This window comes from Indicator indicator, chromosome 8 (assembly GCF_027791375.1).
Source record: "Indicator indicator isolate 239-I01 chromosome 8, UM_Iind_1.1, whole genome shotgun sequence".
Classification (NCBI taxonomy): Eukaryota; Metazoa; Chordata; class Aves; order Piciformes; family Indicatoridae; genus Indicator; species Indicator indicator.
In genome coordinates this window covers 37211480-37226384 of record NC_072017.1, presented here as the reverse complement: position 1 = coordinate 37226384, position 14905 = coordinate 37211480, and the positions used below count along the sequence as shown (strand labels likewise).

At 37.5% G+C, this 14905-nt stretch overlaps 1 protein-coding gene across 1 annotated transcript in view; it reads right to left on the bottom strand.

Moving 5' to 3' along the window:
* The window catches only part of SEC24B (SEC24 homolog B, COPII coat complex component), a 42945-nt gene that overhangs the window by 13409 nt on the left and 14631 nt on the right, over nucleotides 1–14905 (bottom strand). The window contains exons 4-10 of the mRNA XM_054383275.1: nucleotides 12870–12974; nucleotides 8127–8207; nucleotides 6583–6764; nucleotides 4409–4593; nucleotides 3068–3170; nucleotides 1107–1233; nucleotides 389–498 (exon numbers count right to left, since the gene is read on the bottom strand). Of these exons, the coding sequence (XP_054239250.1) occupies nucleotides 389–498; nucleotides 1107–1233; nucleotides 3068–3170; nucleotides 4409–4593; nucleotides 6583–6764; nucleotides 8127–8207; nucleotides 12870–12974 (893 nt within the window). The remainder of the gene's footprint in view (nucleotides 1–388; nucleotides 499–1106; nucleotides 1234–3067; nucleotides 3171–4408; nucleotides 4594–6582; nucleotides 6765–8126; nucleotides 8208–12869; nucleotides 12975–14905) is intronic.

Below are 14905 nucleotides of genomic sequence, written 5' to 3'. Positions count from 1 at the left end.
CCACTGCAGGTTGACTCCCACTTAGAATTGGTACTAACTACTAACTACACATTTGAACCCATCTTCATTCTGTCAGTATTCCATTACTCATCTTTCATAACCTCGTCAAAGTGAGGGAGAAACTCAGAAACCACACTGCCTCAGACTCAAGCTAGACTACACCACATTCAACTACAGCCATTACAAATACCTTTAACGGGCACAAGCCTCTGAATAGCTACATTTGCCAAAACTCAGAATAAATAAAGAATTTAAATGATTTTCAATGCTACGAGGACCTTCACAGGAAAATGAATGCACACCACTGGAGCAATATGCAACATTAATTTCAAATGTACTTCTATTAATGTGCTACTGCTTTTGAAGTTACCATGAAAGCTTTCTTTACCATGTAGTCTGAGGAAGCAATGAATTCCACAGTAGAATTTTGGACCTCTGGCCGTTTGTGAGGCTCTCCATAAGATCGTGTCAGGGGATTATACATAAATTCTTCAGGAACTATTAAAATAAAAAGGTTAATTGTTTTTTCCCCCCCCCACAAGAAAAGTTTGTGTATTTTGCCAGAAAATAAAAGCCATTATGCCAAGTACAAGCAAACTAATGCAGACATATTTCAGTTATCACAAACAACAGAAAACTCACATTGAGGATACACAGAACAAAGGAACATTTCAACTATTCCAAGCAACATCCAGCTGCTTGGCAACATCGAGTGGAAACAAAAGAAGGTTTATTTTAAACAGCAATACATCCCCAACTATAAAATACCAAGGCAAATAGAACATTTCACAACAAGAAGCTTCAATCTGTATGGTCTTTCATAAATCTTTGGCCTGAATTGCAGACAGTATTGTCACCCTGCTGCACTTGCATATTGCAACAGTCAGTGGAGTCAGATGATTAAGATACATTTTCTTCTCCCAGACAACAGAAAAACAACCTTCTGCTTCAGAAAATGCACAGCACATCTGACTTACGATCCAGAGATCTTGATACACATCTTAAGAGCACTATCACTTTAATCTAAGGTATCTCACAGACTGATGTAATGCAAATACTAGAAACAGACTCTATAAATGTAAGCAGCTCCCGCAACAAAAGCTTACCATCGTTAACTCTATAGCAGAGATTGCATTTCCACCTCCTTTGATCAATGAAAGAAACAAAAGGGTTGATGTATGTCCTGCAGGATCTGCACCTCACTATTGTGCTTGATGTTATTACTGGTAATTGCTGAAAAGAAACAAGGGAAAGCTGTGACAAAGGTCCATAATGGCTTTTAGGGAAAGAAATCCCTGGGCAGCACAGAGTATAAAAGCTTCACAAGACCAGATCTTCTATCATCTCTCCCTGTATCATTTCAGTTTATTTTCATACAATGATGATGCCTGGTAAAAATATCCTCCCCCCTAAAAATCAGGAGAAATAACATGTAATTGTCTTAACCCAATCTCAGTAATCAAAGATGTAATAATATTTTTAATAAAATGACTTTCAATTACATAGTTATGATAACACAACTGCTATGATACGAGGAATTATGAAGGACAAGACAACTTTGAGTAACTAAATATGAAAGCTAGCAAACCCTGCACAAAGAACGCTCATTATACAGCAAAAAGTCACATGAGACAGTTATTCACCTTTTTCACTAAATCATAGAAAAGTTTGGGTTGGAAGGGACCTGAAAGATCATCTAGTTCTAAGCCCTCTGCCATGGGCAAGGACTCCTCCTACTAGACCAGTTTGCTCAAGGTCCCATCCAACCTGGCTTTGAATACTTCCACGCTTGGACCCTCCACAACTTTTCTAGGCAATCTCTTCCAGTGTGTCACCACCTTCATGCAGAAGAATTTCTTCCTAATGTGTAAGTTAAATCAAGCTTCTTCCAGTCTGAAGCTATTACCCCCTGTCCTATTGCTCTGTGCCTTTGTAAAAGGCTCTCCATCTGTCCTGGGGACCTTAAAATAGTGGAAGGATGTTGTAAAATCTCCCTGCAGCCTTCTCTTTCCTAGGGTGAATAACCTCAATTCTCTCAGCCTGTCTCTGTAAGAGATGCTCCAGCCCTCTGATCATGTACAAACATGCTTTAACAGTTTCATGTCTGTCTTGTGTTGAGGGCTCCAGAGCTGGACACAGTACTCCACACGGGGTTTTACCAGGGCAAAGCAGAAGGGAAGAATCACCTCCCTTGACCTCCTGGTTACACTTCTTTGGATGCAGCCCAGGATACAGTAGGCTTTCTGAGCTCCAAGCACACACTGCCAGCTCATGTTGAGCTTTTCATCAACAGCACCCCCAAGTCTTTCTCCCCAGGGACGCTCTCTATCTATTCTCCACCCAGCGTGTGTTTGTGTTTGGGATTACCCCAACCCGGGTGTGGGACCTCGCACGTGGCTTTGTTGAGCTTCACAAGGCTGGCACTGGCCTGTCTGTCCAGGTCCCTCTGGATGGCATCCCTTCTCTCTAGTATGTTGATGGCACCACACAGCTTGGTGTTGCCAGCAAACTTGCTGAGGCTGTCTCAGTCCCATTCTCCATGTCACCAACAAAGATGTTAAACAGCACCAGTCCCAGTACTGACCCCTGAGAACACCACTCGTCACTTGTATTTTTAGATAATAACACAGAAATTAGATGGAGAGGAGCTGCTTAACAGTCATGAACACAACCCTCAGTCTTCCGTTGTGCTTAGTTTCTACTGACAGCATGTGGCACGCTAGTTACACATTTGTCATGAGCACCTCTCTTCCAGAGGCCACTGTAAACACCTTTTCAAGAGTGCCTGACAGCTCTGAGTCCAGCACAGAGCAGTAATTCAGAGCTTCAGACAACAACAGCCACGCAAATATTTCCAATAAGGAAAAAGGTTTGAAGGATTTGTCCAAAGCTTTTCAATGAAGCAGGAACTTCAAAGCTTTTTTTCCCCCCCCTCCCCCCCTGTAAGTCTCAAACAATTTTTTGCTACTTTTAAATTCAGGACTTACAGTTCATTATATTTTATTGTTTTGAACAAAAATGCATATATTCTGTACATACACTAAGGAAAAAATGCAAGCTAATTTACCGTTAGGTCTCTGAAGGGATGCAGCAACAAACCCAAAGGAAGCTTGGCCTTGTTTAACAAAGCCTGTGTCTGTGGAATATTTGTCAGCGTACATCGAAATGAGCTGAAAGGAAAAGAAAACTTTTTGTTGAAATTTCAAAAGATGTTAAAAACATTGTGTTAACACCTGACTTTAAAGAATTTGAAATTTAAGAAGTCCCTTGTTTGACAAAGCTGATTTATTTAATAAAATTTTACACATCAGAGTTTAAAAAAGCCTTCAATAAATAGTACTCCCTCACTCCCCAGTTTAGTAGTTCAGCAATGCAATTGACCTTGCAATAAAAAGATAAAACTGCTTTAGGTACAAACCTCATTGTAAATTGGTTTATTTTTTATGCATGATAAAGATTTTTTGGGGAAGATAGAACTAAACAAGAAATACACTATTTACTAGTTCTCAAAGTAATATTTATCTAACAGGTGAAAAGCATCTCAAATACTGAAAGAGACAAAAATCTTTTCTTTTGTGTCTGCAAAGTGAAGGAGGGACTTACAGCTAAACAAAGGGCACAAAAAACCCCAATGCAAGAATAGTGCTGTCCAAAGCATTCCACACCTCAGAATGATTTCAAGAGACCCAGTTTTCTGATTTTTCTGGTGGGACCATGCATTGTCACTAGAGCAGTAAACTGAGTTAATTTGGAGCAATGAATAAAATCTCTTCTAGGATTAAAATTAAGATTGTTGCGGGAGGATAATTTCCACTGCACCACACTGCACTTGACTTGGGACAGCAGATAATACTACTTAATGTTAATTAGAGATGAAAGGAATACATCCTGATTGTAGAATTACCACAGTAAAATACACTCACAGTTTATTCAGTGTATTTAGGCTTGATCATCATTTTCTGGAAAAAATCCTATGCAATATTACAAAAATATTCTATGAACTATGATGCATAACACTGAGGTGTTTATTAGTAACTATTGTTTTTAGATGGATACAACTAGGCTAAGATTAAATAGGTTTCTTAGATACAACTAGGCTAAGATTAAGTAGGTTTCTTAATGTTTTAAGTAAGCTAAACTCGCACTGCATAAAATAGATTCTGATGGCAGGACATTTGTGTACAGACACAGGATAAACTTATTTTCAAGAGAAAGAGGTTATATTATCTCATTACAGAGATTTAAAGTCAGGATTCCATTTAGACATTTTCTGACACTTTAGATAATGACTAGTCTCTGAAAAAAATGTAAGATGCTAATATTATTAATCTCTGAAAAACATAAGATCAGGCTCTGAAAACATAAAAGACGCTCTGAAAAATACAAAGATGCTGTTCTAGACACTTACTCGGGACTGCAGTTTAATTTCCTAAGATCAGAATTCAAGTTAGGCACAGGTGCAGGAACTGATGATACAGGCAAAATATTTCTATCTTGTGTAAGGTTTACTGGTCTCAAGCTTTCTGGCTGCTGAGAATGCTGCAGACTTAACCCTCCTAAGGAAGAGGACAGCTGGTTCACACCTGGATATTGCTGAAAGAAAGTAAGAGATTGCAAATGGGTATAAAAACAATCATATTCAAATAACCACCTTAAATCTTCTTGTAATCCAAATTCTTCCAGATAGGTTTTAAAAACAAACAAGTAACAGGTAACAACAGTAGTTAGCAACAAATCTAAACGAACAAGAAGAGAGTTGCACAGTAGAAGTTAAAAAAACGTTAAGACAAATGTGACATACTTTCCAAGTATTTATCATTGGACAAAATTCAAGTTCATAGAATTATAGACTCATTTCAGTTGGAAAATACTTCTAAGATCATTGAGTCCAAGCTTCAAAATCAACACTGGAAGTCACACTTCAAGCTGTCCAGTCATAACAAAACAAGTGACCAGAAGGCTCTCAACTTTTCCCCTCTTCAAAGATGTTACAATGTAAGTTTTCAAAGTCTTTGTTTATTATTAAATTAAACCAAACCAAAACACCAGGGAAGAGAGGAAAACACAACTTCGAGGTCTGGTAGTCCAAATCCCTGCTCAAGCAAGGCTAACTTCACAGTTAGATCAGGTAGCTCATAGGCTTGCCCAGCTGAGTTTCGAAAAGTCCTAAGGATTGAAGATTTCACAGTGCAAGATGTTTTAATGCTTCCCCACTCCCATTCTGAACAATTTTCCACTTACATGTCCAACTGGAATTCCACTTGCTGCAATCTGGAATTGTTGGGTTTTATTCTTTTACTGTGCAGGCCTGAAAACAGCCTAATTCCTCACATAATCATCATTGTGAAGAGGAAGGCCAGTCTTTCAACTTAAAAAAAGTTTGAAATAATGAAATATTTCCTCTGAATCCTATTTTACACAGCCTCCAAAACAGTGACAGAATTCCTGGATATTACAAAGAATCACAGAAATGTTTTGGTTGGAAAAGAACCTTCGAGATCAAGTCCAACCATTACCTAACTCGGCCAAGACTGGTGGTAAACCATGTCCCTCAGCACCACATCTCTTCTGTCTTTTAAACACCTCCAGGGAGGAGGATTGAACCACCTCCCTGGGGATCCTGTTCCAGTCTCTGAGAACCCTTTCCTTGAAGAAGCAGTGTCCAATATCCAACTGAAATCTCCCCTGGTGCAACTTGAGGCCATTTCCTCTCATCCCATCAGTTGTTACTAAGGAGAAGAAACCAACATCCACCTGGCCTCAACCTCCTTGCAGAGAGCTGTAGAGAGCACAGATCATCTCCCTTCAACCTCCTTTTCCCAAGGCTGAAGAACCCCAGTTCCCTCCACTGCTCCTCACCAGACCTGTTCTCTAGACCCTTTACCAGCTTTGCCACCCTTCTGTGAACACACTCCAGCATTTCAAAATCTTTCTTGTAGTGAGGGCCCCAAAACCAAACCCAGTACTCAAGGTGTAGCCTCACCAGTGCTGAGCGCAGGGCAACAATCACATCCCTGGCACTGCTACTCACACTAATATGCTAACTTACAGTACTACACTCAGATCAGTAAGGAATTTGGATCATCTACAACAGCATTTTGGGGACATTTGCCAGCTGGGCCTTATTTCAGAGAAGGGGATTTGTAAATCAGTACATTCCATTTTCTACATTGCTCTGCCAGGCCTTGCTTGTAACACAATTTAATACTTGAGATCATAGCCCACAGTTCTGATCAAGTGTGTATTTGCTGATCAAGTGCTTCATTGTGCTGTTTTATGGTTTCCTGTCAAAGCACAGCTTTTTGAAACACCAAACCTTTAAACTGTAGATGCTGGCAACATTTGATGAAACAAACTTGTTAAGCCTAGGAGACACACTTAAAATTTTAATTCAAAAACCTTCTCATAAGGAGTTGAGATCCAGAGCTACGACATCAAAATGAACATATAGTGTTAGAAATTATAAAGTTTGAAAATGTTAAAAAAAAGAAAAAAAAAAAAGAAAAAAGAAATGTATCATGCAGAAAATACTTTTCCAATGAAGTTACTTCATGAAGTACGTCTTTCATTAACAACACAAACCTGTGGATAGTGTTGAAAGCCAGGATGGTGTCCTGGATTACTGGTCTGTACTGGTGTAGGTGGTGCTGCATTTTGGTATCCCGGCTGCAGTGCTGGATATCCATAACCAAAGGGCTTAGAAGCTTTTGATGTTTGGGGAGCTGAGGGAGCAGGAACTGGGCTGCTGGTCACAGAACGTGTCTCTGGAAGGACAAGAGAAATCCCACAGGTACTGAATACGCTTACTATTTTTGTCTTAATTTAAATATAAACTGCCCTAAATGCTTAACAACACTTAATTGATGTCTTTGTATTATCCATCAAGTTGTTTCTTATCACTGACCAAATAAATTAGCAAGGAAAATTGCTGCAATTATGCTGACAAAGGCGGTATACATGAGAAGGTGACCAAAGACTCATGAACACTTTCAAAACATAAGACTAAGGTGACAGAACCATTTTCTAAATGCAGACAAAGCTTTTCATGAAGTAATGCAAGTCCCTCTTGCATATCCCTGCAGCACAGCACAATCTCGCTTTTTTTAAAGGTGAAATTTTAAGTCACGATAGGCCTAAATTCACAGAAGAACAGTTGTAAGGAGATGAAACCGCTCTTGAGAAACGTATACAAACATGAGTTAAGTTTCAGAAGAATTTAAGCTTGCTAAAATGCACCAGGAAAAGTGGCAGGTAAAGAAACTAATCACTCAACAAAACCACATTTGGCATGAACGCTCCAGAAGAAAAAAATAGCTAAAAAGAAAAATAATCAAAACCAATCAAAAGACTGAAGAAATTTAGAATTGATCCTGTTATTCCTTGAAGGAAATGGAACAAACAATTTATTTTTTGAAATATGCCTTCAGCAGAACCCAAATGGTCCACCTAATAAGGGAAAAATTAGAATTTGTAATCCTACATCCATGCTTCTGCTACCCTTACCGCATGAGCTAAGACATGGTGTGGACAGCAATTATGGCTTTTTATTTGACAGAGATTTCAGTTTACACAAGAACCTATCAAACTAAGCAAACTACTGTGTCATTCTCAGAAGCCAAAGCAATGCAAAAGAGCCAAAGGGGAAGGCTCTAAAAATTAATCCAGTTACCATTTACAATATTGGCTAACATACCATGTTGAACAGCATCTTTTCCACCTACTCTCTAAAGGACAGCTCTACAGATCTAAAGACTGAAGTAGTCTGTTTATTTACAAACTTGGCATTCCTGATATTTTTAGAAAAAAAAAAATAGCAGCAATTTTCTTTAAATGAAGAAAAACAGAAAATAAATGTTCCAAGCACCTCTGCAAGTTTATTATCGTTATCAGTGGCATGTCAACTATTCTCAGCTACTGATGCCAACTCAACCAGGCATCCAGTTTAACCCAAAGCAAGAAGCCTTGTGTTCTGTCTGACATGGTCCCCACTCCTTCCATAGGGATTTCCTTTCACCCACTCGTTGTCAATAAACAATACTAGAAACTGAAAAAAAATAATAATCATAGCCAGTAAACATTTAAGTATTTGATGAGAAATTCAGAATTAGTATGCATAAAGTGCTTACCTGGATAGCCACCTCCTTCCAGGGCATCATAATTGTTCAGAACAGGAGAGGCACTGCTTGTAGTAGAGGAACTATCAATTGCTGGGGGAGGAAAGTAGATTTAAGTGAGGTGCTTCAGAAATGACAAATTTTGGAGATAAAAGAGATACAGAACTTTTCCCAAAAATTTTTGTAAGAAACTGTCAAGAAAGACCTTGGGGAAAAAAAACACCACTTCATCCCTTGAAAGCTGTTATCACTGCAAAAAGGAGGGGGAGGAATAGATCAACAATCAACACAGTATTAAAACCAAACACACATGACCCACAAATATCAAGAGAGAGATCAATGGGAAAAGGACAAGAACAATGAAAAATGTTTATTATTTTTTCTATTAGAAGTTCTTTCTAGATCACATCAACTGAAGCTACGTAAATAATTTTTAAAACTCTCTGTTGTGACTTCCTTCACAACCGCCAACAGCAGATGCTCATCATCTTCAGAGTGATTATGCACCTCCCCCACCTTTCAGTATTTAATTCTTTCCTTATTTCTGCACTGCTGTAATTCAGAGCTTGTTTCGCTTTCCATCTAATATTGACAGGAGGTCTCAGCTTCAGATTAAAACAGTTACTTTTGGTGCAGCCAAAAGTAACTACATAAAAGTAAGGAACAGGAATTAAATAATGGAAAAGCAAAAAACACATGAGCACACACGCAGCTGTTAGCACTGGAGAGACTCTAAGTGCTTCATTTTTAGTTCACCCTATGCATGTATCTTGAATACCTTACCATAAAACACTACAAACAAAATAAGGACTTCTTCCAGTGACATTTCATGTAGATTTCCAAAGAAAAAGGGTCAAGAATGTTAAATGTATCTGCTCCTTAAAACACCCCAAGACAGAAGTATGACAGAAAAGAAAGAGTACATTTAAGAATTCAATACAATTACATATATATAACATTTGTGTGGCAGAACAGACTCAGAAGAGATTCACTGATACTGCTCTACTCAGAGAGACCAGCCCTGACAAGCCCATTGTGAAACTGGAAGTATTTCAAGGGAGAGCTTCAATGGTGGAACATTTCAGATCTCCAAGTAAAGAGACTTCTCTATCTGGAATCATATCACTGACACTTGGGATACATTAAAAGCATAGCAACATTGTGACTCTACAGATTATTTTTGAGCATTTTGCCTTTAGAACATTCAGCTGAGAAATGGAAAAACTATTCCAAAAAACATTAGCACTAACAGATTTTATTTTAAATAATAGAGTAGCACTGTGGAACTCAGATAATATTAGTTTTCATATTGTTTTTCATTGTAAATTTCCCATTACTTTCCCTGAAGTTTCTAAAAGAACATAACTGCAAGATCTCATTTCCTACCAAGCTTTATCTTTCTTTCTCTTCTAGAGCCCGAAAGGAACAGCACTCATTATTTTGTTTCCTGATCAAGAACACAGCTTTTAAAGATTTGTTAATTTCTACTATAGAAAACCCAAAATATACTTTTAGTTAGTTCAACAAGATAAAGACGTAAGAATTGGCAAGAAATTCTTCTTGCCTGATTAGAAGTTATTTCTTCATTTAAAAACAAAACAAAAAACCAAAGAAAAGCTCCAAAAGCATAGAAGCACAGCTGTGAATATAGGACACCAGTTCAAGCTTATTTAACCACTATGTCACCTTTTACAGAGGTTTTCCCCACAGTAAACTGTATTTATAAAATTGTATTAATCTATAATATCATTCCATACAAAATGAGCTTGCTCTTTTCACTAGGAGGATGTAACAAACGACAGTGTAAGAGCAAATGGCCTCATGCTGTACTGTGGGAGGTTTGGATTCCATATTAAAAGAAACTTTTTGAAAGGGTTCTCAAAGACTGGAACAGGCTCCCCAAGAAGCTGGGTGAATCCCCATCCCTGGAGGTGTAGTGCTGATGGAGATGGTTTAGCACCAGCCTTGGTAGAGTTAGATAGTTGTTGGACTTGATGATCTTGAAACTCTTTTCCAGCCAAAATGACCCTACGATTCTATGCTAATGATACAGTGAGTTGCAAAAGAGAAGTATTATATGCTTCACAGGCTCTGCAGGAAAGTGAATCCTGTTACTGAGTATACTAACTGAAGACCTTTCACTTCAGGTCTTTGCTTCTAAACAACTTTCAATTTTGGAAACATTCTTGAGAACTTTCCCAGTACCTGTAAGAATTATCATGTGCCTCTTTCACTCCCCACTGGAAAACAAACAGTTGACTTAAAAACGGTGAGTTGGACAGTTTCCTGTAGTCCAAAAGTAGCTTCAAACTCTAGGCTGGTCACATGCATCATGGAAATTTCAGATTCTCCATCAAAAAACCCCACAGGAACTTCCATTAAAATAAAACTGTTTTTTGATTTTATTTTTATGTTTAAATCACACTACATCAGCTGTTGAAGTTTATTTAGCATAATAAGCACCACACCAGAGACCAGATTAGGAAGACAGAAAAAAAGAGAAGTTTTATATAGAAAAAAAATTAGAAAACACTGCTTAAGCAAAGTAATACTTACACCATGCTTTTACAGTTAGCTAATTATTTTACCAATATAACTTTTGCTTTCAGAGTTTTCAAGAATCTTTGGCAACACACTTAAAAGATCTTACTGATAAGAGTGACAAAACAATTGAGAAGCTACACAAACGCAAGCAACCAACACCTGTTTTTCATAAAACCACTAGCATGGCCTGAGCTCAAAACCTGTCTACAGAATCTGTTTAGAATTTACATTATGCCCTGGTGACATGGCATAAAGCAGGATATTTATTAATTAGGCAGCCTATGTATTGAGCCTGGGTGCGCCTTCACTCTTTTGCATAAAATAAATACAGTGATAGCTAAAAGGCTACAGGCTTTAGCAAAGTACAGAACTTGAGAGAGAAAGAATGTAAGGAGCATCAAAACTTTCTCTGTGGCAGGTTCAGGGAACAAAGGAGACAAAATTTGATTGGTGAAAAAAAAAAATTCTGACAAATCCTTTGACAGAAGCCTTGGCATGGGATTAGGCAAAGAATTATTTTCTGCAGAAAATTGGCTAAGCTGCTCTGCAATAAAAAAACCAAAATGCTCTCCTGGCTATTTTAGCCTACTCTTTAGAAAGCAGAGTTCAAACACCTACTGCATCACAAGAGCCAGAGTAAACTTTATATCCCAGAGTGGAATTGTTTTGTAAGTGGGAAAGTCTAATTAGACTCACAGCACTAGGGAAAAAACCCACCTGGTATCAAAATTTAGGAAGTATCCTTAGATCTCAAAAGAAGAGTTACTCAAAGGTTACTAAGCATAATTTAATATCAATATACGAGTCTGTTCAAAAATCAAATTAAAGAAACTGAGCCAATAATCTGAAATACCGAGAAATACATAGGATGTCCAAAATTATCCCAATATTTGTGGTCCACAAGGGGTGGGAATAATAACATCACTTCTACCGGTACAATCTCATCCTCCCACTATTGTCCTCTGGCTGTGTCTTTGGCTGAAAGTGCTTTCTTCCTTGGCAAAATAACAACTATTTTCTTCTAATGGTCTACTAATAATTCAACAATCGCTATTGTTTAATTGATAACATGAACCCATCACACTGTTCCTAATTATGGCTTGGATGTCATTGTTGTATTGCTCCACCCTTCATGGTATCATTAAGAGCCACTAAGCTATTTTCACAGTATTCTGGGTTTATGATTTAATTATTGTTGTAAAACCTAATTATATGGTACTGCCTTCTTTTCTGCCTAGTTACAATATGAATTATAATCTTAAGCAAAAGTTACACAAGTCTGCTATCCCAAATTAGCAATCAAAGCCAGCACAACCAGATGGGAACAGTATATCAAGTTATGTGCTGTTATTTTCATCTGTAAACAAGGGTAGAAGTCTAACGTTTAATCACCAAAAGCTTTTTGCACTGTTGCCACTCCTATATAGTATAAAGATTTTTCTTTATGTCTGAAGAAAAAAAAGTTATTATACAATAAACTAACGTGGTGAGAAACACCAAAAACACAAAACCAGGCCATTCTGACAAAATACAGGCAGAATCCTTGAAATCAAGAATGTAACATTTGGGACAGTTTCTAAAAAAAAAAAAAAAAAAAAAAAATGGGCAAAAAAAGTGAACAAAATTTGTACATTTGCTATGGAGCAAGCAGGTTAAAGCTTAACCTATGTCTGACCTCTGAGACATACCTTAGAAGGAGGAAAAAATAGCAGCACAGATTAATTTATTGTCTTTAAAAGGCATAGTTAGTAACTTTCAACATTTATGACCTCAACTGTAAGAATTTTCTATATATAAAATGAAAGGCAATGTAAACTTTGTGCAATTTAATGATAAAATGGCATCTTGCTGCTTTACATAACAAACGACTAGAAATGTTCTAGAGCTGGTTATCTTCACTGAAGAGTTTAAAATCAAGTGCAAGTCAAAATATTAAAAATATGGGAGTCTTGCAATCTGTGAATATTACTTTATCAGATGCATAAACCACCTGATACATGACAAAAAAAAAAAAAAGCTGTTTGCTGACCACTGCTGAACATCTTTTTGTTTACTATTTTAATAACAACTGAAAAATGTCTAGTTAACTAGATACATGAAGAAGCAGAGTGATGTTTTGCCTAACAGGAAAAAAATGTTTCAGGGCATGGAAATATGGAACAAAACTCGAGTAGGAAGAGAACAAGATACTGGTGTAAAGCTAAAGCCAACCTGCTTCCTCATCCTCCTCATCCTCTTCCTCATCATCTGAACTTGATGACAAGGTAGCTGGTGCAGAGCTAGCTTGATTATTAACATATCCACCATACTGCATGCCTGTGAATTGGAAAGCACAAACATAAGAATCAGACAGACAGGAAAGATGAGAAACACAAGTCACAAATCATTGCATTATAAGTGAGAGAAATGAGCCATTCTGAGGAAAACCCTAACATGCAAGGAGTTAAATCTACAAACCTAGACTACAGAGCTCTAGTTCATATATGACTATACAAGCAGCACAGCAGAAGCAGTTTTCAGTGGGCTAGTTTACAAAGTATTAGTAGCACATGGAAGTTAGCAGGAAATTTTATATGTGTGTATGCTCATCTATGTCAGCGAGTTAAACACATACACAGACTTTCTGCAATGTATTTACTATCAGCTTGTCCACTGGAATACTTTCATAACTTAATGTATAGCAATAAATTAGTTACTTCCCAGAAAAATTCAAATTGTGTTAGCAAAACACTACCATGAAACTTTTGCTTGGCACACCTGTCCCTTTTAAAACAGGAATGCTTCAGGATGGAATTCTGAACATTGTCAGAAGTTGATGAATTATACTGCTGCTGCAACATGCAAGAGTACAAACATATACCTCAGCAACACAGGTTGCTAAATCCCCAAAATTGTTTAATCTTATTTTTAAATTAGTGCCTAAGTTCAGGCTCACAGACCCGTATTTAATCACATAAATACATCATCCACTTGTAAGATTTGGTGACAATATAACTGTTACCACTGTCACATCCAAACCATAATCTTTAAGGTAGTGGGTGATTTTAGCAGTGAGGTTTTTCATTGCCTTATATTGTTTATATTTTTCACACTAAGCATCTGTGAACAATACACATAAGCAACACATACAAATACCATTTTAAAACAGAATAAAGCATGCAGCAGTGGCTGATAATTAATTTCCTATGTTCATCATTGTTGATGCAATTTCAGCATCTCCAAGAAATCTTAAGTTTCTCTTGCCACAAGGCAGGGTTAGCAAGGATTTTAAGTATGCTTGTAGTCAGGCAGAGACATTCTAAGTAAATGTAAGTGACCAGTGACTATCTCTTGGGAATCTAACAGACTGCTGTAGTGAGAAATGTCCCTAACTCCTCAAAACTTTTCAGACTCTTGAGAGTTTGGGATTTTTAACTCTGTAGAAGCACTGTGGCACCATCAGTGTTCTTTATTTTAACACTATCAAGCAATATGGAAGTGTTGTATGTTACGCATTATTGTGAAACCACCACAGTCATTAATAATCCCCCCATCCATAACTTCAATCAACTGTATCAAACTATATTATTTAAACTATGGACTAAAAACGTTATTATCTGCATGGCTTTTCAAAAACATTTCAATTTCGATTAAGAAAATACAACAGAATCAAGGTGAGGATCTATTCAAAACAGTGGAAGTAAAAAGAGAACACTGCAAAATTGTTTTAGAATGTTCTTGAGAGGCTGAACTTTCATAAAGGGGTTAGAGCAAGCAGAGACTGATTTTACTTTATCTAGTGCATTAATAATCCCACGACTCCAATCAACTTTCTCTACAAAAACAGTAGTCACAACAATGAAAGTGAAATAAGCCCAAGTGCAGTGCTTCAGTTTCTCTAAACTACAACAACACAGGGCTAACTCTATAACGATTCATAGTCTCATCTTTTACAAAGGCTACTTGATGCACTTGGTAAGGAAGGTACAGGACAACCACTCCCTGTGCCAAACCAGACTACAGCCAAGGAGACTGTGTCTTTTTTTCTTGGGCCTAGGAGAGTTACTGAGGAATAAGACAGAATAATAGGATCATTGGGAAGGAGAAAGAAACCAACTTCAAATAACTAATGTGCAAGTAAAAGGGAAAAGAGTCAGGTTGACAAGAAGAGACACATTGTAACACAGACAGCCAAAAGAAAAGAAGATGGTAACAGTGTGAATGCAAAGACAGGCCTCTAAAAAAATGCCATGGACAGAAGCAGAAGA